Source organism: Hemicordylus capensis, chromosome 5 (genome assembly GCF_027244095.1).
Source record: "Hemicordylus capensis ecotype Gifberg chromosome 5, rHemCap1.1.pri, whole genome shotgun sequence".
Lineage (NCBI taxonomy): Eukaryota > Metazoa > Chordata > Lepidosauria > Squamata > Cordylidae > Hemicordylus > Hemicordylus capensis.
In genome coordinates, this window is record NC_069661.1 from 4,547,441 (window position 1) to 4,570,864 (window position 23,424).

Here is a 23,424-nt window from a genome sequence, read left to right on the forward strand (position 1 = left end):
GACAGGCCTCAACTACTAGTATCTACCTACCTACCTAAAATTGAATGTCTGTCTGTCTGTTCCCTATACATTCCCACACCCTTTGAGCTATCAGGACCAAACTTGTCAAAGTGACTTCCTAGGACCCTACGAGTAACATCCGGTACCCGGGAACCCCGACAACCAGCTCGCACAGACAGACAGACAGACATGCAACGGGTAGAGCCACAAAGCGTATGGGTGCAATAACAAAGAGTCATGAGTTTAATGGAGAACGTCGCACTCTAAGCCCGAGCAACGCCCGCCGGGTACTTCAAGCTAGTTGGAAATATTAGGAGGGAAGGGAAAGAAGCAAGAGCATGCAAAAGAGAGATTAGAAGGGAAGTGTTAGAAATGAAAGAAAGCACGAAAGAAATAAGATAATACACGGGAGAATATTTTTAATATGTTTCTTTTCTTGTTAATATTTCCTATATTAACAAGAAAAAAATATTTAGAAAGAAAGAAAGAAAGAAATGTTCTAAACGAGAAGGGGGCGAGCCCAGGGGAGGCGTTCCTAACCCCCTGCTCCCCCCACCCGCGCGGGAGTGGCAGCGGCAGCGGCAGCAAAAAGCCCGGACAGCTGAGCCTGTGCCCTCACTCAAGATGGCGACGGCGACTTCACTCCTTCCGTTCCGCTTACCTGGGCTGGGCGGTGAGGGCGGAAGTGCTGGCGGGAGAGGCCCGGGCCGGCGCGGAGCCCCACCATGGACTGCTACACGGCCAACTGGGACCCCCTGGGGGACGCCGCCTACTACCGGTCAGTGACCTTCGCTCCCGCCCCCTCGGCCTTGGAGCGGGGGGCGGTTGCCCAGGGGTCTAATCCTTTAGCAGATGCCACTGAACTCCCCATCTCCTTCCCTGCCCCCCAAGTCCCCCGCCCCACCTGCCCCCCCCTTCTGATCTCCTGCAAAATCCTTGCAGAGTGTCTCTCCTCCCCAGCCAGGCTTCAAAGGGGTTAGAAACAGCATTTTTTTTTTTGCTTCACCTAAGGGTGCAGTAAATTCACCAGCCCCAAGTCTGCAACCGCAACACAACAAGAAGAAGCAAAAAATATGCATCGAACTGATGCGTAGAGAAACATGGGACGCTGCCTTATACCGAGTCAGACCCTTGCTCCATCTAGCCCAGTATTGCCTACTCTGACTGGCAGCGGCTTCTCCAAGGTTGCAGGCAGGAGTTGCTCTCAGCCCTATCTTGGAGATGCTCTCAGAGACTGAGCCTGGGGCCTTCAGGGTACAGAGCAGGTGCTCCAGTACTTCGCTATGGGTCCTTCGCTATGGGCCCACCCACCCCAAATACCAAGCTGCTTTACTTATTTTTATCTTCTTTCTTTCTTCATTTCTTTATTTATATCCCGCTCTTCCTCCAAGGAGCCCAGAGCGGTGTACTACATACTTAAGTTTCCTTTCACAACAACCCTGTGAAGTAGGTTAGGCTGAGAGAGACGTGACTGGCCCAGAGTCACCCAGCTAGTTTCATGGCTGAATGGGGATTTGAACTCAGGTCTCCCCGGTCCTAGTCCAGCACTCTAACCACTACACCACGCTGGCTGAGTAAGACCCACCTAGCTCCGCGTTGCCTACATGCCCTGACAGCAGCTCTTCAGGTCCCAGGCAGGGGTCTTTCCCAGCCTGGGAATGCATCGCACCTGGGGTCTTCAGCCTGCCGAGTAAGTGCTCTGCCATTGAGCTGTGATCTGAAACCTTACAACAGTAAATAAAATCGTCAGTAAAGCAATAACATGAGAGCAGAATAACAAAAACTGCAAAGTAAACACAGCAATAAACTATGTTAATAGGCTTAGTACCTGCTTACCTGCAGGACCTGTGAGATCTTCTCAGGTTGCCTTTCTTTCAGTCCCTGGTCTTAGAGAGTACTCCGTAGTACTGGGGTCCCTGGAAGGCCTTTCTCTGTTGTTGCACCTTCACTTTGGAATTCTCTCTCCCCCCCAATTCGTTCTACCTCCTCCCTTTCAGCCTTCAAAACCTTATTGAAGACATTTTTTCCCCGCCAGGTGTTTGCCCTTTAATTTTTGTTGTTGTTGTTTGTTTATCCCCCCGCCGCCCCCCCCCGGCAAATCTCGAATGCTATTCTTGTTGGTACACCGCCTCGAGTCTGTGGATTGGGCGGTATATTAAATTTATCTTAATAAATAAATAACTGTGTGTTCCATATTAAAAGCTTGGGAAAAGGAAAAGCCCTTGAACCAGTCCTGGGGACTTTATACTCTCAGAGCGCTTTTCACTAACCCTTTACAGCAGCTTTGTAAGGTGTGCCAGGATTGGGTTTTGCTTTAAGATCGATGTGGTTAAAAATATTATGTGGTTTGAGTTTGGCTTGTCGCTGCCTCTGAGGGGGGAGTAGCTTTTAAAACTAAAAAATTGGACAAAAACTCTGAAATTCAACCAGGAGAACCTAAGAACAGCCCTGCTGGATCAGGCCCAAGAAGGCCCATTTAGTCCAGCATCCCGTTTCGCACAGTGGCCCACCAGATGCTGCTGGAAGACACAGGCAGAAGTTGAGGGCAGGCCCTCTCTCCTGCTGTGACTCCCCCACAACTGAAACAAGAGAATATGTGCTCTTGCATGTACGGTCTACTGTTTTTCTCCCTCCTACACTGGCACCTCTATAACCCCCTTATTCGGCACAGATGTACCCCTTCCTCCTCCATCACAACCCTGGGGGTCCCCTGGAACCTTCTGTTCTCCAACACAGGGCTTCCCAACTTTGGGTCCCTAGATGCTGTTAGGCACAGGGGCGTAGCTATCATAGGGCAAGGGGAGACAGTTGTCTGGGGCCCACTGCCTGGGGGGGGCAGAGGCAAGTCACATGACTGACTCCCCCAGCTGCGTACCCTCCTGGGCTTCCTTCGGTTGTATTCATCCTCCGAAATTGATGTGAGTGTTAAGACCTGGAGCTACCAGAACAGCATGTCTTTCTCTAGTACCATTAAATGACTTGCATCGTCCACAATTTACAAAAACTTAAAAAATAATAATTTAGGGTGATGTTCTATTGTGGCACATTGTGTGTGTGTGTGTGTGTGTGTGTATTGGCCCGCGTAGACGGGCCAATAGAGAAGATCCAGGCCCAACTGGCATTGATGACCCTGTTCCTGTCTTTCGTTTATCCTTTGTATAATTCTAGCACTGACTTGTTACATTTGAATTACATCCGAGATGGCCTCTCAGCTCATCCCTTATCCTCAAGGCTGAAGGCCTTGTTCTTTGTTATTAGAACACGCGGAGTTTGAAAACTGTGTACATTCAGGAATGCAAAAGCGGGGGTCCCTACAGGTCTTGGAAAGTTCATGCCCCTAACAAACAAGAATATTTCTGTAAGCTAAAATGGAGTCTAGGAAACAAAATGGAGTCACTTTGGTTCGCAAAGCATATCAGAGGGAGCTGCAGTCCAACAACATCTGGGGACCTGCCATTGGGAACCTCTGCTCAAACATGCATGCAGGCACACACACACACACCTTGCACATAACCCTAAAACTGTTCTTTCCACTTCCTTCTGTCATTCAAATATAAACCTTAACAGAGAAAAGTTTGGGTCAATGGGAAAAATGTGCTTATTTCAATTACATGTACTCTGGCTTGGTTACAGTAGGGTGTACTGGTGTGCACGGAATTGGCGCTTGCTGGTTTGAAGGTGGCGGGGGGATCATGTGCACTCGCAGTGGCAACTTCTGGCCTGAGGATGCACCTGGGCAGTAAGGAGGAATGCTACCGCTCCGCTGGACTGTTTCAAAAGGCAGTGCCAGCAGGGGAACTGCGGGGGGAAAGGGTAAGAGCACCCTCCCCGCTCCTTAAAGAGATCCCCCCCCCCACCTTCAGACTGGCAGAACCACCTGTTCTGTGCACATCCCTACTAGGGTATGGGCGTGCATATGTTCTCAAACGTTGTGATGTTTTTTTGGTTTTGCTGACCATAGGGGAAGGGCATGGAGCTGAGACTTCCCACCACTGGACATCTTGCTCATTGACCCCTCTGGCTTCGGCAGTTTCAGCTAGCCCTGCCTGCACACATTCTTGCATATCTTTGCAGCCTTAAAAACACAGGGAACATAGGAAGCTGTCTTATCCTGAGTCAGACCATTGACCAATCTGGCTCAGTATTGTCAACACTGACTGGCAGCAACTCTCCAGGTTTTTCACAGGGGTCTTTCCTAGCCCCACCTAGGGATGCTGCCAGGGATTGAACCTGAAAGTAAGGCAGGTGCTTTACCACTGAACTATGAACCCTACCCGTTTAAAAAAAAAAAAAAAGTGCCATATGAAGCTGTCGGACCCTTGGTCCATCTAGCTTAGTATTGTCTGCACAGATTGGCAGCAGCTCTCCAAGGTTTCAGCAAGGGTATTTTCCAGCCATGCCTGGGGATGTCAGGGATCAAACCGCAGACCTTGGCATACAAAGTCTGTGCTCTGCCACTGAGTATGGTGGTCTCTTCCCGTAGCTCTAGAAATAAGCTCGTAATAAAAGAAAAAAATGAATACTGCAGTTCTTGGAGAATCTGAATGTTGTGCCCTATAAGCCTCTGCAAGTCTGCTTGCCTAGTGGGGAGTATCCCAGACCCTCTGGCAGGCAGAATGCTCAGCAGCACACTGGTCCTCTCTCCGAGTTGTCAGCAAACTGCAGAAAAAATCTGAAATAACAACAGAAGGTTTCTTGGATTGCTTGGAAGAGGAGAATCTGATGCTCTTATTTTATTCATTTATCTAACATACTTGTATACCGCCCAAAACACAAGTCTCTGGGTGGTTTACAATACAATAAAAACAACAAATAAAAAGGTTAAAACATTACCACAATTTAAAACAACATTGGAACTATCACAAACCATTAAACTGTTAAAATAATATCTAATTATAAGCCTGGGTGAACAAATGTGTCTTGACTGCCTTTAAAAAAGAGATGGGGAGGCTCTTATTTCAGCAGCGAGCATGTTCCAAAGTCTTGGGGCAGCAACGGAGAAGGCCCGTCCTTCTCCACCAGATGAGCCTACAGACGGACCTCTCCTGATGATCTCAGTGGGAGGTGTGGTTCATAGCCCATTTGGAGATTACCCACCTCCAAAGCCCAGCATCCATGAAAGAAGACCGTGCCTCTCTCTTGAGCCTTCCAGGGATGCAGGAAGACTCAGAAGTGGGGAAGGGGCTTGGTGGCAACCATAAGCGATAGTTGGCTAATATGGCTAGCCAATATTTGTCCACCCTGGCCCGATATCACTGTCTGTAATTTCACGGAATCTCAGCATGCTGAGAGCCCAGCTTATAGCAGACCAAGCAGAAGCAGGGAAATGATTTTGACTTTTCTCCACCGTGATTTCCTCCTCCTTGTTTCTTCTCGCCCCTCCCTTGCAGGAAGCTTGAACTGTACACCATGGACTGGAACCTGAGGGAGGGCTTGCGTGAATGCCTGGTGGCTGCCGGTCCCTATGGAGGTCCGATAGGTATGGCAACTGGGGGCCCAGCAGATCTTCTTGGGCAGAGGGAGAAATTGTGTCCATTGTTTCTTTCTCTTTTGGGCTCAATGGTCAGCACCTGCCAGGCCCTAGGGATTGGCAGAGGCCAACATCCCCACCTGGCTGTCTCCTGTTTTCCAGTGGGAAAAGAGGCTGGTGGCCACTCCGAAAGCAAGCATCACAGGGGCCCTGGGGGCGGTCTCTCATTTCCTGGCAGGAGGGGTGCTTGAGGGAGCTTTTATTTATCATTGTGTGTGTTTAAAATATTTATACCCTGCCTTTTAATCACAGGGAGCTTTCATGAAGCAGCTTACAAATCTAAAGTCACAATACAGCCTTTGCAACATTAACACAAGAAACAATCGGCATCAGAAAGCAAATCACACAGCAGCATAAAAGCAGGAGAAGAGAGCGGCATTTTCTGGTTCTTTAAAAAAAAAATGGAGGTGCTCTTCTCAGAGAGGCCCCATCCCCTAAGGCAGGGTTTCTCAACGTGTGGGTCCCCAGATGTAATTGGACTTCAGCTCCCATAATCCCCAGCTCCAGTGGCCTTTGGCTGGGAATTATGGGAGTTGAAGTCCAATTACATCTGGGGACCCACACGTTGAGAATCCCTGCCCTAAGGGGACTGCTTTAGACTGCAGGTGGGGTGTAAATTTGAACTAAATGAAGGGAGAAAAATCTCCCTGCATTTAGAAAACGAAGGTGTGAGACTCCACCTAGAGATGGTGTTTTTTCTGTGGTGTTTGTAGATGGCTTTGTGTCTTTGATGAAGAAGCCACTCTTAAATTTATACAGAAATATCTACACACAAAAACAATTGTGAGGGGTTAGGACTGAGCTGATTGGAGGTTTTGCTTTTCACAGATGTTTATTTTTCTTTTAGCATTGCTGAAAACCAGGAAAGAGAAATCTCCCAGTTCTCGGCCACCACTTGAAATCTATTCTGCCTCTGGGGTCCTCTTGGCCAGCATTCCGGTATGTGAATACAAGAGCTAGACTGTAGGATCAGGATTCTCTTTTGATGTTGTCAATAATGGTAGTACCATCTGTTACAAGCATTTTGCAGAGGGTCTTGGGTCTCTGCCGCAAGGAGCTTACTCTATATGTAAGCAGTGTCTGACATCCAGACTAAGTTACTCAGTAATACTACTCAGGAGTATACTTACATATACGCTGATGGGATCTGAGCTGTCGGTGACTGACCAGGAGAGGGATCTTGGGGTCGTGGTAGACAGCTCATTGAAAGTGTCGACTCAATGTGAGCTGTGAAAACAGCTTTTCAGCTGTGTCAAACAGCTTTTCAGCTGTGAAAGAGGCCAGTTCCATGCTAGGGATCATTAGGAAGGGGATTGAAAATAAAACTGCTAATATTATCATGACCTTATACAAAGCTATGGTGCAGCCACACTTGGAGTACTGCATATAGTTCTGGTCACCGTATCTTAAGAAGGACATTGTAGAACTGGAAAAGTTGCAGAAGAGGGCAACCAACATGACCTTCCTTATGAGGCAAGACTACAACACCTGGGGCTTTTTAGTTTAGAAAAAAGATGACTGCGGGGAGACATGGTTGAGGTGTATAAAATCATGCATGGAGTGGAGAAAGTCCGGGTAGAGAGAACTTTTTCTCCCTCTCACAACACTAGAACCCAGAGTCATCCCATGAAATTGATTGCCAGGAAATCTAGGACCAACAAACGGAAGTACTTTTTCACACAACACATAATCAACTTGTGGAATTCTTTGCCATAAGATGTGGTGACAGCCAACAACCTGGATGGCTTTAAGTAGGGTTTCGATAACTTCATGGAGGAGAGGTCTATCAACGGCAGCTAGTCAGGGGGATATAGACCACCTCTAGCCTCAAAGGCAGGATGCCTCTGCGTACCAGTTGCAGGGGAGTAACAGCGGGAGAGCAGGCATGCCCTCAACTCCTGCCTGTGGGCTTCTAGTGGCATCTGGTGGGCCACTGTGTGAAACAGGATGCTGGACTAGATGGGCCTTCTTGGGCCATCTTATGAGTTACTCTAAGGGACTACATCTGTTGAGTACTTTACTGACCATAGAGTAGCAGAATTTGTGCTTGGAAAAGATTTCTGGCTTGGTGCATTCGAGCCACTTCCTGTTGAAACAGGAAGCCCTGTGTGATGAGTGTGTGTGCCTCCCGCCCACAGTGGAAGAACAGCCCGGCAGTGCATCTTGGCTGGACGACCAGCGAAGAGCTGCTCTGCATCCAGGAGGATGGCTCGGTCCTCGTCTACAGCCTCTTCTGTGAGTTCAAGCGTCGCTTCAGCATGGGCAATGTAAGTGGTGCTGAGTGGAGGGAACATGACCTTTCCCTTTGGGCATTGGCTGTAAACGGGGGGCGGAGTATTCTGTGGAGTGGAGCATTCCTTGGTATGCCCGTTTCTGTTTAAATGCTCACACAAACATGGAGGCCTGAGGTTGCCAGCCTTGGGTCCCCAGACGACGTTGGACTACAGCATCCCATCATCCCCGGCCACAGTGGCCGAAGGCTGATGGGAGTTGTAGTCCAACTTCTTGGGGGCCCAAGTTGGGAACCTTGTTCTAGGAATCATGCTTGCTGAGGATTAGTGAGGAGGTTTTGTGCACTGAAGGCTTTGAAACCCAAAAGGGATATCAGGGAAAGGGCTGTCTTCTGTCCCCCTCGTTTGCCCTCTTAGCTGCTAGTCAACCAGCTGCTTGTGTTCTCTGGATTTCTGCCCTCCGGTTTTATGTATTGCTATTTAGTATGTATTGCTATTTAGATAAATAGAAAAGGAGCTTGTGTCTACTGGATTCAAAATATGCAAGCACAATACATCAGGATTCCAAGCAGTGTTCTCTCTAATTTGTTTCATCTGTGTGTGGAATGAGTTTTGTTCTGGGCGGGAGTATCAAGGCAGTGTATGTGCACCATGTGCATTCAGAGTGGGAGCTTCTTGATTAAACCTGAGTGGGATCTAAAATCAACTGAGCAGACATTTTTAAAAAAACTTGTGAGCGCATGCACATGCACAGGCCTTAGGGGGGGACACTGAATCCAAGAAACCATATATGCAATACTGTTATACCTGTATACTCTCCTAGTAGGGATCTGCACGAACCAGTTTGGTGCCGAACCGGTTCAGATGAGGTCTGAACTGGTTTGGTGCCAAACTGGTTCAGATGACGTCTGAACCAGTTCATTCGGTGCCGTATGGAGGGGAGCAGAGAGTGGGATCTTTAAAAAAAAAAAAGTTTGGGGGGAGGCCCTTTGCCACTGCATGCAGCTTCCTGCTCCATCAGTGATGAAAAGTTTGGGTGGTATAGAAGTTTGATCATCAATCAGTCAATCAGCAGTCTTCCCAAGTAGCTGCGCGTGGCACCAACACACACATGGCATCCACACATGTGCCATGTACACGCTGTCACTGTGCGCGGGTACTTGGGAAGAGCACTGCCGTAGCAGGAAGCTGTATGCAACAGCAGAGAGCAGGTAAGGACCTTCTCTCTTTATTAAAAAAAAAAAAAAAGATCTCGTTCCCCTCCCTGCGGTGCTGAACCTGTGCACGAAACTCGGTTTGTGCACATCCCTATCTCCTAGAGGCAACCTCTCCATGCATATTGCAACTTGAGTATTGATATTGGTTGAGAGGTGACCTCTTTACGTGTATTGGACATACTATTGGGAGTTTGAAACTCTACAATTTAGCCGCTGAGGAAGACCAGCCCATGGTCAGAACGCGTTTGGTTCCTCTAGAGATTATATGGACTGTCTGCTTTCCAGAAGTACATGACCATCTTCTGGCAATGGCCGTTTTCTCCAACAGAGACTTTCATCTTTGTCCTTCTATGGCAAGATCTTCTCCGACTACACTGTGATATAACAACGTGTTGTTTGTGTGTATGATTTTAGATATATTTTGGATTACAGTTAGCATTTTTTGAATGTATTTTAGTGTGAATGTGGCAACTCTACACTTGGCAAGGGTTGTTGTTGATTTACAACAATAGTATATTGGTTTAATTTCTATACGCAATATCATTAACACTTTCTGTACAGGAATAACAGTATTCCATATATGGTTTCTTGGATTCTTTGTTCTTTATAAATATTTTGTAGTGCCATCAATATGTGTGGCTCTTTACAAAGTACAAGAGGATAGGCCCATGGAGCTTACACTCTACAGTTCAGCACAGGACACTGGAAAGGAAGGGAAATGGAGGCAGGGTAAATGGGAAGAATGAAGGATATGCTGCTGTTGTAGTTAGGGACACTTAGGATTGTTTACAGTGAGGCATGGGGACCAGGGGTTTGTGCTAAATGAATGTGTGTCTCTCTCTCCACTCCCCACATGGAAAAAGATCCCACATGGGCTGAAGGGTATGGTAACAAAGCCCCCAAACATTCCCCACATGGAAAAAGACTCTTTCACTGTTACCTAGCACAGCACGGTCTTTCTCTCTGTCCCTCAGGAGGTGCTACAGAACCACGTGTTGGAGGCCAAGGTGTTCCACACAGAGTATGGCACAGGTGTGGCCATCCTCACAGGGGCCCACAGGTTCATCATGGCTACCAACATTGAAGACTTGAAGCTCCGGAGGCTGCCTGAAGTGCCAGGTAAGCGCTGAACCTCACTCTCCTCTTGTGAAGTTGCAGCCTTAGATTGATGTAATTCCAGCCTTAGAAACATGACTTGTTTCTGTCCGTGGTTTTTTCATGTCTTGCAAACAATAAACCAGCTAGACCTCATGGCTTTGGCGTTTGGAAAATCATAGGAGGAGATTTAGAGAGGAGAGCTGGTCTTGTGGTAGCAAGCATGACTTGTCCCCTTAGCTAAGCAGGGTCCGCTTAGCTAAGAGCACACCGGTTGACCGGTTGAAGGCTGGTACAGATGTTAAACCACAAATGTCTATAGGGAGCACATTCCACAGCCTAAGAGCAACTACAGAGACGGCCCCCTCCCAAGTCACCGCCAGATGAGCTGGCGGTATATGGAGACAGACTTCTCTCGATGATCTTAATGTCCGGTGGTCTGAAAGGAAGCCCTCTCTATCTGGCACAGGCTGCAGTGGGCCGATCTCGTTCTGAGTGTCCTCATGAGTAGGTCTTAACCTCTGTGCTCTGGTCCTCCACTCCACCACAGGTCTTCAGAAGCCCCCCTCCTGCTGGGCCGTCCTGTGCCAAGACAGAGTGACCATCCTCCTCCTCGCCATCGGTCAAGACCTGTACCTTCTGGACAACACAGCCTGCTCCCCGGTGGTGCGTGAGTGGAGAGGGGGCTGCGTGGGAACCCTTGAACGACAGTGTAGGGCTGGGTGGGAACCCTAGTCTAACGCAAGGCACTCTCTGTGGGGGTGCCCTTAAGAGCCTTAGGAAAGCACGATGGTTCCAAAATGCTGCGGCCAGATTGCAGAGGAGGGCCTCTAGGGACACTTAACTGCTGTCCTGCATAAACTGTATTGCCTTCCCACCTGGGTTCGCTTCAGGGTGCTGGCTGTTACTGGAGTCTGTCCAGATGTCTGTGATCTGTCCAGGTTCTATGGGAAGAGAGCTGGTCTTGGGGTAGCAAGCATGAATTGCCTCCCTGTGCTAAGTAGGGTCAATGATGGCTTGCATTTGAATGGGAGACTACCTGTGTGAGCACTGCAAGATATTCCCCTTAGTGGATGGGGCTGCTCTGGGAAGAGCATCTGCATGGAAAGATTCGAAGTTCCCTCCCTGGCATCTCCAGGTAGGGCTGGGAGAGACTCCTGCCGGCAACCTTGGGGAAGCTGCTGCCAGTCTGTGTAGACAAGACTGAGCTAGATGGACCAAGGGTCTGACTCGGCAGAAGGCCTCTACGTTTGTTCCTCCAAAGGGCCATAGGAATGCATGGAATTTCCAAATGGTCATTGGCCATTAGGAAATTCCATGGCCATTTGGAAGGTTTTGGAAGCCATTTGGGCTTTCAGTGGGCATTCCCCGTCATTCATTTTGGTATATTCCCTAGAGCATCTACTTGGCATGCAGAAGGTCCCAGGTTCAAACCCTGGCAGCATCTCCAGGTAGGGTTGGGAAGAGACTCCTGCCTGAAACCTTGGAGACCCGCTGCCAGTCGGTGTAGACAGCTCTGAGCTAGATGTCAAGCTTTTGAGAATAAACAGAATTTGCTCATTTATGTGGGCACTAATATTGAGTGCCTAATATTGAGCCCTGCTTGCTTTGTGTGTGTGTTCTTTTTAATCAAGGAGTGATGGAGACATTTCAAACTGGAACCTCGTATGATCCAAACTGAGTCTTGTGTAGTCTCTGTATCAATCCTCAGGTGATGTTGGACTACAACTCCTGTCATCATAGGAACATAGGAAGCTGCCATATACTGAGTCAGACCACTGGTCCATCTAGCTCAGTATTGTCTACACAGACTGGCAGTGGCTTCTCCAAGGTTGCAGACAGGAGTCTCTCTTAGCCCTGTCTTGGAGATGCTGCCAGGGAGGGAACTTGGAACCTTCTGCTCTTCCCAGAGTGGCTCCATCCCCTGAGGGGAATATCTTGCAGTGCTCACACACCAAGTCTCCCATTCATATGCAACCAGGGTGGACCCTGCTTAGCTAAGGGGACAAGTCATGCTTGCTCCCACAAGACCAGCTGCCCTCAGCTACAATGGCCAAAGATTGGCTGAAACCATTGGGGCTGGGATTGATGGGAATTGTAGTCCAACATCTGGGGACCCACATTAAGAACCCATTTCCCATATCACTGGGGTGGTAATTCAACACCAAGTACTTTGGAAGAATGTCTGAAGACCTTGTGGTGCCCACTGAGGCTCATCAAAATGGCAGGTCCCCATTCTGCTAATGAATGAGGGGCATGATCCACTGGGAGGACTACAAGCCTCCTTTGCAGTAAGATGGGTAGGAAGAGATGTGGGGGAGACACGTAGACCGTGGGTGGAATTGGCCGTACGTGACTCCTGGCTGTCTCGTCTTCCTGTCCTGCTTAGACCCTGCCCGGGCTCAGCCCGCAAGCCGGCTCCTACCTGCAGATGGCTGTCTCCTTCAACTACCGCTACCTGGCGCTTTTCACTGACACTGGCTACATCTGGATGGGGAGGTCCCACTTAAAGGTGAGCTCCGGATTGGAGTGGGTGGGATTTCTCACTTCCGGGGTGAATGCGGTGACCGGTCAGACCTCGCTTGCAGAGAGGAATGAGTCTTGCTTTGGATATCCCCGTCCCTGCTGAGGGCGTCTACTCCTCTGGGGTGCTCTTGAGCCTAATCCTTGGCCGAAGGGGCGGCAAACTGCACGCCACCCCTTTCTAACCACACACAAGAGAGTCCGTTTGGAGGAATTTCCCCTGTGGTTACTGTAGTTCTAGTGTTATGTGGTGGTGTGTGTTGCAGCTTCTCTATTTGTTAGCCTCCTTGTGAGTATGATATTCTTAAGGGCAGGGTACGTCAAATGAATGAATGAGAGAGACACACACCTACACCAGTTCCTGTCCAGTTAATGGCAGGAGAAAGTACACCTTTTGGCAAGAGTGTGACTCTCTCTTAACAGAGAACTCTTGTGCCAAGGCACTCAAATCCTGCAGTTTCTATAAGTCAACCACATGGGCATATTTCCTCTAACTTTGTATAAAGCTTTCTGCTGCTCCTACTATTTTGCATAATTCTGGTTTTCCTTGTTGTGGGGAGGGGCAAGGGGCTCTGCTGGGTCCTCCCTCGCCCCTCCCTCGCCACTGGAATGCTCATTCAGCCCCTCCTCCCTCCCAGACTGCTAAGGCTTCAGCAGGCATGGCTGGCATGATTCAAAGCACGTTCTTGAGGACCAGCAACTTGCTCTTGAGCTTTAAACAAAAACTGAGCTCCTATGCCTGCTGCCACTCTCTGCAGTAAACACGGCACCCCAGATACAGAGCAGCTCTGCCTTGGATGAGCCGGTCTGTGGTGTCCCTCCCATCTTTTCATTGCTCTGCTTTGCCTTCCTGCAGGAAAAATTGGGGGAGTTCACCTGCGAGTTCCGAGCCCCGCCGAAACAGATGGTTTGGTGAGTGCAGTCTATCTAGAGTTGCCTCTGTGGGTTTCTTCTCTGCTCCTGGGCCCTGGTGCCTGCCTTTTGTGGTTTCTCTCTCTCTCTCTCTCTCTCCCCTCCCTTGTGTGATGCCCTTTCAGAGAGCAGGTTGGAGGTCCTGCTGTGCCAGACTGAAGAAATGGTCCTGCAGCTACCAGGACCTGCATCCCAGTGATCTTCTCAGTAGATTTCAAACACTCTGTGGCAGCCTGAAAAGGGGGAGGGGGGATTTTAGTTCCCTTGGTCCAGAGAGGGCACTGAATCCAAACTCAAGATCTTGGGGTGTGTGTGTGTGAGATTCATTCAGAGCACTTTTTTGTTAAAGAATCCTACCTTGAGTGGCTGGTGTGAAGGTGCCTCACTTCGTTGGCAGCACTATCCAAAGCAGCTGGAGGTTATAGGGGACAGGTGCCACATTTTCTGTGGGGCAATATCAGAAGGAAATGAGAAGCTGGGAGTTAATGCCAGCCATGAAAGGAGAAAAATGATAGGACTGGCCAGATTCAGGATGAACTCTGATTCACCCCCACTTCGCCCTTCTGCCTACATTTTCTTTACTCCACTCTTCTCTTTCCGTTCATCCAAATGTTGCCTCCACTTCCAGTCTCGTGGCCTCTTCCCTTGGCTGTGAAGCATAAATCTATTAGCTACAGTCATCGATAGAAACTCCATATCTAGACCAGTGTAGAAAATCTAAATGCTGCAGGGTTCTGTGGGAAGCTGCCAGGTGTGGCTCTGAATAGCGTGACCCTGCCTGTTGTGTACAGCAGGCTGCCAAGCGGTGCAGGGCAGGTGCCAGTCTGGGCGGTTGCGTCTCCTTATGATGCACCCTCTCTGTGTGTGTTGTTTAAAAGAAAATGGCTGCTGTCATTATGATGGCCCCTGTGTACAGGGTCACCTGGTTGGAGGCTAGCCTTGGGTTTTGGTGATCCTGGGAGCACCAGGGAGAGATTTGGGGCTCCTCCAGCAGGCCAGCGAGGCTTGGTGGTGAGCCTGGTGTGAGCCGTCGGCTTGCAGAATGGAGCCGCCAGGATTTCTCAACACCCAAAACTGAGGTGGAGGGAGCTGGTGTGAGATGTGGATTTGAGCAATGGGAGAAGCAGGCGTGTGTCCTGGTGTTAAGGCACCCAGGGCTTAACTCCGCAGGTCTCTTGATGTGGCAGGTGTACCCGGACCCGAAGCAAGCAACGTGCGGTAGTGATGGCCTGGGACCGGCGCCTCATTGTGGCTGGGAACTCGGAGCAGTGCATTCAGTATCCTTGGTGGAAAATGCTTTTGGGAAGGCTGACCTGTTCTCAGAGGAGGCTGCTGAGAAGGAAGCAAGGCTAGAACAGTGACTCAGTCAGAGGTGCTGTGGATGGGCCGTTCCTCGGTGGATGGATGCTTTGGGCTCCCAGGGATCTCTGGATTAAGTCTCTTGGGGCACGCTAGCAGATCTTGTACCACACTCATGTGTGTCCTGTGGCATCATTTTGGGAACCTCTTTTATACAGAAATACTCATGGAAAGAGGGTTTGCTCTTGCCTCTTAGGAACATAGGAAGCTGCCATATACTGAGTCAGACTCTTGGCCCATCTAGTATTGTCTACACAGACTGGCAGCAGCTTCCCTTAAGGGAAATATCTTCCAGTGCTCACACTTCTAGTCTCCCATTCAGATGCAACCAGGGTGGACCCTGCTTAGCTAAGGGGACAAGTCATGCTTGCTACCACAAGACCAGCTCTCTTCTTGAGCAGAAGGTTGTTGCCAGTGGAAGCCCCTGCCACTATAGAATGGGTAGGCTGCAGTCCAGAGAAGCCAGAGAGGAGTCTGTTCATGCAGTAGAGAATTCTCTCCTGTCCCTGTCTTCCTGCCCCCGTCTTGGACAGCAGTTCCCCTATAACGGATGGTGAGCGGCTTGTAAAAATCTCTTCTCTGTTTAGCTCTCTGCAGTTTTGAAAGGTGCCTTGCAATCTGGTGTGAGAGGAGTGTGCCATTTTGAGCATAAAGGGAGGGGTCTGTTGAATTGTGCTCTCTCTGCCCCCTCCCAAAGAGGGGTTCTTGGTTCCTTCCAGATAATTAAGCATAGGATCTCCATCTTCTGCAGAGTCCTGATGTAAAGTTTTCCTGGACTGAACCACTTCAGGATGCTGGTGTGGGGGAGGAGTTGCCTACATGGAAAGACAAAACTCGCTGCATATAGGAGAATTGTGTATCATGGTAGGGTTTGGCTGAACCCCTGGCATAAAGCTAACTTGTAGGAGGGCCTTCTCTGTGGCCGCCCCTCTTCTTTGGAACACCCCAGATTCGTTCATCCCCCTCCCTGGCTGCTTTTAAGGTCCTTCTTAAGACCCACCTGTTTCACCAAGCGTTTGCCCTTTAATTATTATTATTATTTATTATTTTAATTAATTGTTATTGGTATTGTTGTTCACTGCCTAGAGTCTTTGGAGGAGGCAGTATATAAGAAATTTTAAATGGATGGATGGATGTCAGTGGTTCTGCCTTGGCTTATGCTTGATGCACTGTTCTCCTACATATGCAGGAAGGGCTATACAAATTGTTTGTTCCCTTCCCCTACATCCTGAAGTGGTACAGCCCAGGCTTGACCTCTTGGTTCTGTTCTTTGTATGAATAAGACAAATATGTATATATTGCTTTTCAACAAAAGTTCCCAAAGTACATAGATATAAATAAATAAATAAAATAAATAAGGCTCCCTGTCCCCAAAGGGCTCACAGTCTAAAAAACAAACATAAGATAGACACCAGCAACAGCCACTGGAGGGATGCTGTGCTGGGGGTGGATAGGGCCAGTTGCTCTCTCCCTGCTAAAGAGAATCACCTCTTTTAAAAGGGGCTTCTTTGCTCATTTAGGGGATGGACCAAAGTCTCTTCTTATCTAGTCTGAGAGCTATAGGCCACCTCCAGCCTGAGACGCCTTTCAATACCAGTTGCAGGGGAATAACAGCAGGAGAGAGAGCGTGCCCTCACCCCCTGCCTGTGAACATCTCAGAGGCATCTGGAGGGCCACTGTGAGAAACAGGTTGCTGGACTAGAAAGGCTTCCTTGGGCCTGACCCAGCAGGGCTCTTCCTGTGTGTTCTTATGTTTTCTCTGGTGCCACTGCTTGTCTTGTTATCTTGGGATTCCTTAATGCCAACTGCAGGTATCCTCTGGATGAGGACTCGTACCTTGTGCCAGAGCTTGATGGCGTCCGGATTTTCTCCCGTACCACCCATGAATTCCTCCACGAGATTCCAGGTGAGCCTGCTGGGCATACGGAGACACCTACAATTTTTTTCCATTTCAAAAAGTGGAGCGTTTGGGGAACCTGCCCCAGAGTCGGTGTCCCGGCCAGAGTTCCTGTTGGAGTTTGGAGGGGGGTAGATGCCTTCTCTGCCTCAACTGCAGCAGACGGTGCACAGGTGAGAGGCGCCCTGCTAACTGAGAAGAGCTAGAGCCCTGGAGTGAAGGCTCAAAGCAAAGACCTTTATTGGGGGGATGCAAACTTGACAGAGAGAGCCGATATGCTGCTGCTGCTACTGCTGCTGACTGCATAAGGGATGAGGGAAGAAGGAGGAAGACGGAAGTCTGGCTCTCAGGTAAGAGAATGGAACCGAACTCCTGGCGGTCAGAGCAGAGACAAAGACGAGGCCAGAGAGGGCCCCCTAACTTGCCACCTCTGCTCCTAATGCCCCTACGGATCCATAGGATTTGCTGGTGCAGAGAGTCAATGCCTTCTGGAGTTTACATCTCCAACAGTTACCACTACACTTCCCAGCACAGTACCTCCAGTGGCTGTTGTTGCTGGTGTCTGTCTTGTATTTCTTTTTAGATTGTGAGCCCTTTGGGGACAGGGAGCCATTTTATTAGCCTGTTTTCCAGTGGGCATATGAGATCACCTGGCATTCTGTGTGTGTATGTGTGTGTCCATTCATGTGTGTCCCCCCCCACATCAACTTTGCAACACCTGCACCAATATGAACCAAATTGGGTACAGTTGTAGGGACACACAGGGACACCTCAACGGCGTAGTTTGTGATGATGTCATCCACCCCGATCCAAGATGACGGATGCGTAAACTTCTGAGGTGCAAGTGAGCAAACTTGTGAACCACTTAACTGATCTGGACCAAATTGGGTACAGCTGCAGTGAGTGACACACAGGGACACCTCAGTGGTATAGTTTGTGATGATGTCATCCACACCGATTCAAGATGGCAGACGCGTAAATCTTTGAGGCGCAAGTGGGCTAACTTGTGAACCACTTAATTGAGTTTAACCAAATTTGCTGCAGTTATAGGGTTGCATAGGGACGCTTCAACAGTGAAGATTGAGGTGCAAGTGCACTAATTTGTGGGCAGTCTAACCGATTTGAACCAAATTTGCCTTAGCTGAATGGACACATAGGGATGCCCCAATGGTGTAGTTTGTGATGCTGTCTCCCACCCCGATCCAAGATGGTGAATGCATAAACTTCCGAGGCACAAGTGCACTAACCTGAGGACTGTCTAACCAATTTGAACCAAATTTGGAACAGCTATAGTGAGTGACACACAGCAACACCTCAATGGTGCAGTTTGTAATGATGACATCCACCCCGATCCAAGATGGCGGACACATAAACATTTGAGGCGCAAGAGATCTAACCTGTGGACCTTGATTCGCTCCAAATTTAGTCCATATGTAGTGAAAAGAAAGGAGGCTGATTAGTTCTTACTAGAACAACTTGTTTGTTTATTATTTCTCTATGTAAACTGCTTTGGAAATCTTTGTTGAAAGATGCGTTATATAACTGTTTGTTGCAGTATATAAATGTTGTTGTTGTTGTTCTTGCTTCTGTTTCAGAAGCCAGCGAGGAGATTTTCAGAATTGCGTCCATGGCACCAGGGGCATTGCTACTGGAGGCGCAAAAGGAGTATGAGGTAATGGGTTGGCCAATGGGGAAGAGTGGTGGAGGCTGAGATGGGTCCCTCTACCCCTTCCGTACTGAGCTGTGCAGTGGGATGGGAGGGTGGCCGGTGCTAATAGGGGCAAGTGTCACATATTGGCCTCTAACAATAGCCCAATGCAGACCTTTCGTTGTATGAGTGTACAGATGTCTGTACGTTCATACGTACATGTGTGTGTGTGTGAGAGAGAGAGAGAGAGAGAGAGAGAATGAGAATGACTATGACTGCACCTTGGTAACATAAGGTGGCAAAAGGCAGAAAGGGAGAAACCAACAATAACTAGCCCTCAGGGTATTGGGGAAGGCTTGCTGAAAGAGAAGTGTCTTCGGATTCTGTTTTTTTAATTGCCAGGGAAGGACCATCCAAAAATCAAGTGGTGGGAGTTCCAGAGAAAGGGAGATTTAACAGAGAAGGCTCCGTCATGCAATCCTGCTGGTCAAGCTTCAGAAGGGGGTGGGATACATGAAAGAGCCTCTCTGAAAGATTCTGTAGGGCTGGCCGATTAATAGGAAGCTGCCTTATACTAAGTTAGACCGTTGGTCTGTCTAGATCAATATTGCCTACATCAGATCTGTACAACTTCAATCCTCCAGCAGTTGGTGAGCTACAAATCCCATAAACCCCAGCCATAGTCCGGAATGATGGCAGTTGTGGTCTAACAATATCTGGCGGGCTAGTTGTGCAGCCCTGGTCTACATTGACTGGTGGTGGCTCTCTGAGGTTTCAAGAGGAATCTTTCCTTAAGAACAGCCCTGCTGGATCAGGCCCAAGGCCCATCTAGTCCAGCATCCTGTTTCCCACAGTGGCCCATCAGATGCCTCTGAGAAGTCCACAGGCAAGAGGTGAGGGCATGCCCCCTCTCCTGCTGTTGCTCCCCTGCAACTGGAGCCAGTGTGGTGTAGTGGTCAGAGTGCTGGACCGGGGAGACCTGAGTTCAAATCCCCCTTCAGCCATGATACTTGCTGGGTGACTCTGGGCCAGTCACTTCTCTCTCAGCCTAACCTACTTCACAGGGTTGTTGTGAGGAGAAACCTAAGTATGTAGTACACCGCTCTGGGCTCCATGGAGAAAAAGCGGGATATAAAATGAACAGATTTTTAAAAAATAAAATAAACTGGTATTGAGAGGCATCGTGCCTCTGAGGCTGGAGGTAGCCATTGATAGACCTCCATGAATTTGTCTAAGCCCCTTTTAATGCCATCCAAGCTGGTGGCCATCACTACATCTCATATCAGAGAATTCCACCGATCAATTATGCGCTGTGTGAAAAAGTACTTCCTTTTGTCGGTCCTAAATTTCCCAACCTTCAGTTTCATGAGATGACCCCTGGTTCTAGTGTGGTGTGAGAGCAAGAGAAACTTTTCTATGACCACTCTTTCTACTTGGTGCATGATTTTATAGACCTCTATCATGTCTCCCCGCAGTCGTCTTTTTCCTAAACTAAAAAGCCCCAGGTGTTGCAGCCTTGCCTCATAAGGAAGGTGCTCTAGGCCCCTGGACATCTTGGTTGCCCTTTTCTGCACTTTTTCCAGTTCTACAATGTCCTTCTTTTGATGTGGTGACCAGAATTGTACACAATACTTCAAATGGGGCTGCACGATAGTTTTGTATAAGGGCATTACAATACTAGCATTTTTTGGGGGGGGGGGACTCTTTTTCAGTCCCTGTATGTGAATGTAACCAGTCCATGAGTGGGTAATTGAAAAAGGAAAGGAAAGATTGTGCTATCGAGTCACTGTCAATGTCAGCTCCTCTTATTTGCTTCTCCAGCTCCAGGTCACTCTCAGTGTTTTTATCCAGCGGGCGAAAGCACCTCCATAACAACACATTTCCTTTCAGTCCTCGTGTTGTCACCCATAATGATTCTGTGGAGGTCTCCGGTCCTCCAAGGTTTTCTAGCTTGTTGGATTCTCTCCCTTTCTTAATATACAGTGCGACTCCACCCCTGATCCTCCCCTCCCTCTCCCTTCTGTAGAGGTTATATAGATGCTCTTCCACTGAGTTGCTGCCCCCCAAGCGGGGAAGGTGGTCCTTTGGGTAACTGGACTCTAAGCCATAAAGGACTGTAAAGGGCAAAACCAGCACGTTCCATTGTGCCTGGAGATGCACTGGTTGTAATGGGAAGGCCTTCATCACCATTCCTTTTAATGATTAACTTGGGTGGTCCCATGCCGGTCAGCTTGGAAGTGAATCAGGGCCACGTAGAAATACACTAGTGACCAGGGCTTGTGTTCAGTGACTTCGAGCACGCAGGGAGCATTGAGGGTGGGGGGAACGGCCAGCTTAATCTGTGTCAGCCTAATGCCCTGACAGAAGTCTTGTGGCCGCAAGCATGAATGGTCCCTTTTGCTAAGCAGGGTCTGCCCTGGTTTGCATTTGAATGGGAGGCTGTGTGTGAATACTGTAAGATATTCCACTTATTCATTCATTTATTCAGTTTCACTTAGGGGTTGGGACCATAACTCTGTGGGAGAGTATTTGCATACTTGCATGCAGAAGATTCCAGACTCGGTTCCTGGCCTCTCCAGGTAGGGCTGAAAGAGACTCCAGCCTGTAACCTTGGAGAAGCTGCTGCCAGTCTGTGTAGACAACACTGAGCTAGGTTGACTAATGGCCTGACTCGGTTGAAGGCAGCTTCCTGTGTTTCCAAACCTCCCCAACCTTAGGTCCCCACAAGTTGGACTACAACTCCTATCTTGCCTAGCTGAAAGGCCATTGCAGCTGGGGGCGATGGGAGTTGTAGTCCAACAAGATCTGGAGCTATAGGCCCCCTCCAGCCTCAGAGGCAAGATGCCTCTCCATACCAGTTGCAGGGGAGCAACAGCAGGAGGGAGGGCATCCCCTCACCTCTTGCTTGTGGACTAGGGATGTGCACGAACCAGCACCTAGCCAGTTCAGCGGCGGGGTGTTTGTGTGTGAGCCTTAAGGAGCAGGGAGGTTGCTCATCCCCTGCCTACTTCGCCTGCCAGCGCTGTCTCCAAAACTGCTGGCATGGGGCGGTAGCATATCTCCTTGCCGCCCCAGTCAGCGTTGGACCAGAAGTAGCCAGTGTGCATGGCTGGCAGGGGAAATGCGGTCGGAGGCGGGGGGATGAGCACCCTCCGTGCTTCTTAGAGGTAACCCCCCCCCCCCCCAAACCAGCCTGAACTCCAGACCTCTGAACCGGTCCGTGCACATCCCTACTGTGGGCTTCCCAGAGGCATCTGGTGGCTCATTGTGTGAAACGAGATGCTGGACTAGAGGGGCATTCTTGGGCCTAATCCAGCAGGCCTGTTCTTATGACCCACGGCTGGGGAACCCCTTGCTGTAGAGCTCTGAAGTTTCTCTCTTTCCCGCTTCCCTTCCTCCACCTTCAGAAAGAGAGCCAGAAAACCGATGAATATCTGCGGGAGATCAAGGACCAGAATCTGCTCCCAGAGGCAGTCAGGCAGTGCATTGAAGCGGCCAGCTACGAGCAGGAGCCAGAAATCCAGAAATCTCTCCTCCGGGTGAGTAGCGAAGAGGAGTCTTTGGCCAAGGACTCAGACTAGGCTCTTATGAAAGGTGCCTGGGAGGCATGGTGGGTGGAGCCGGAGGGCCCCCTTTCTGCCCCCATCCCCTGGAAGTCTGGTCTGGAGTCTCTGGCTTCTGAGATCCGACCAGCCATCGTCTCCCTGCTTTCCAGCTGCCATTGAGAGCTAGAAACTTGCTTAATTTTTTAAAAAATGTTTTGAGTTTTGTTATTTCTCTGTGCCTCCAGGCGGCTTCTTTTGGGAAATGTTTCATTGAGACGTTCTCCCCCGAGGCGTTTGTGAAGACATGCCGGGACCTTCGGGTGCTCAACGCCATCCGGGATTACCAGATTGGGATCCCCCTCAGCTTCGATCAGTATCCTCTTTTTTAGTTGTGTTGCTAAACTAAATGGGCAGGTGGGTCAGCCCTTCTGCCTGGCCTGCCCTGCCCCCCGTCAGGGCCTTCCCCATCCAGCACGCTTGAATATTCCCAAGGGGCTGCCCTTGTCCCAGAACTGGTGCCCCCCATCACTTCTGATGTGCAGGATGCAAAGGCACTGCGCATGCGCGGTAAGGAAATATTGTGGCCAAGACTGGCTTGCCAGTGGCCCCCAGGAGAAGCCGTGTGGGTGCAGGGGTAACAGAGGTGGCACCTATGGCTTCACTTCCCAACTTGAAGATGCTGGGTTCCCCTCTCCTTGGATGGGCTGCTGCCTCTTCCTCGATACCTGGGCTGCAGGCTATAGAGATACTCTCTCTGTAGCGGAGGGGTGGGCAATTGTATGTTACGGGGCTGAACCCTGATACTGAGCATAGGCTGTGGGGCAGCTGAGCCCTGAGAGAAAAGTCGACTAAGGGGAGACATGAGAGACGGCTGAAGAATTATGCATGGTGTGGAGAGAGTGGGCAGAGTTTTCTCTCCCTCTTTCTCACAAGACTGGAACCGGGGGTCATCCCATGAAACTGATAGCCAGGAGATTTAGGACCAACAGCAGGAAGCACTTTTTCACACAGAGCATAACTGACCTAAGGACTTCTCTTCCACCCAGTGTGGTGATGGCCACCAGCTTGGATGGCTTTAAAGGGGGCTTAGACAAATGCCTGGAGGTCAGGTCTTTCAATGGCTACTAGTCTGGTGGCCGTAGGCCCCCTCCAGCCTCGATGGCAAGATGCCCCTAAATACCAGTTGCAGGGGAGCAACTGCAGGAGAGGGGGCATGCCCTCTCCGCTCTTGCCTGTGGGCTTTCCAAGGGCATCTGGTGGGCCACTGTGGGAAACCGGATGCTGGACGAGATGGGCCTCGAGCCTGATCCAGCAGGGTTGTTCTTATGGAACTCAGTGCCAGAGATTTGGCGATCCAATTGGGGAAGGTTAGTAGAGATGAGTCCGGACCAGTTCGGAGGCCATTGCAAAGGCCTCCAAACTGTCCGGACCGGTCTGTCCCCTGGCCGGTTCGGTTCGGGTGGGGGG

At 49.6% G+C, this 23,424-nt stretch overlaps 1 protein-coding gene across 2 annotated transcripts in view; it reads left to right on the forward strand.

Annotated features, from left to right (window-relative positions):
- The first annotated feature begins 631 nt into the window (after positions 1–631).
- Positions 632–23,424, forward strand: part of VPS16 (VPS16 core subunit of CORVET and HOPS complexes) — a 41,330-nt gene continuing 18,537 nt past the window's right edge. For both annotated transcript variants that reach the window (XM_053258113.1, XM_053258114.1), the window contains exons 1-13: positions 632–778; positions 5,391–5,479; positions 6,378–6,469; positions 7,669–7,797; positions 9,953–10,097; positions 10,624–10,739; positions 12,463–12,585; positions 13,453–13,508; positions 14,696–14,785; positions 16,679–16,773; positions 18,360–18,436; positions 21,820–21,951; positions 22,203–22,330. In XM_053258113.1, coding sequence (XP_053114088.1) covers positions 726–778; positions 5,391–5,479; positions 6,378–6,469; positions 7,669–7,797; positions 9,953–10,097; positions 10,624–10,739; positions 12,463–12,585; positions 13,453–13,508; positions 14,696–14,785; positions 16,679–16,773; positions 18,360–18,436; positions 21,820–21,951; positions 22,203–22,330 — 1,325 coding nt within the window. In that variant the 5' untranslated portion in view covers positions 632–725. The remainder of the gene's footprint in view (positions 779–5,390; positions 5,480–6,377; positions 6,470–7,668; positions 7,798–9,952; positions 10,098–10,623; positions 10,740–12,462; positions 12,586–13,452; positions 13,509–14,695; positions 14,786–16,678; positions 16,774–18,359; positions 18,437–21,819; positions 21,952–22,202; positions 22,331–23,424) is intronic.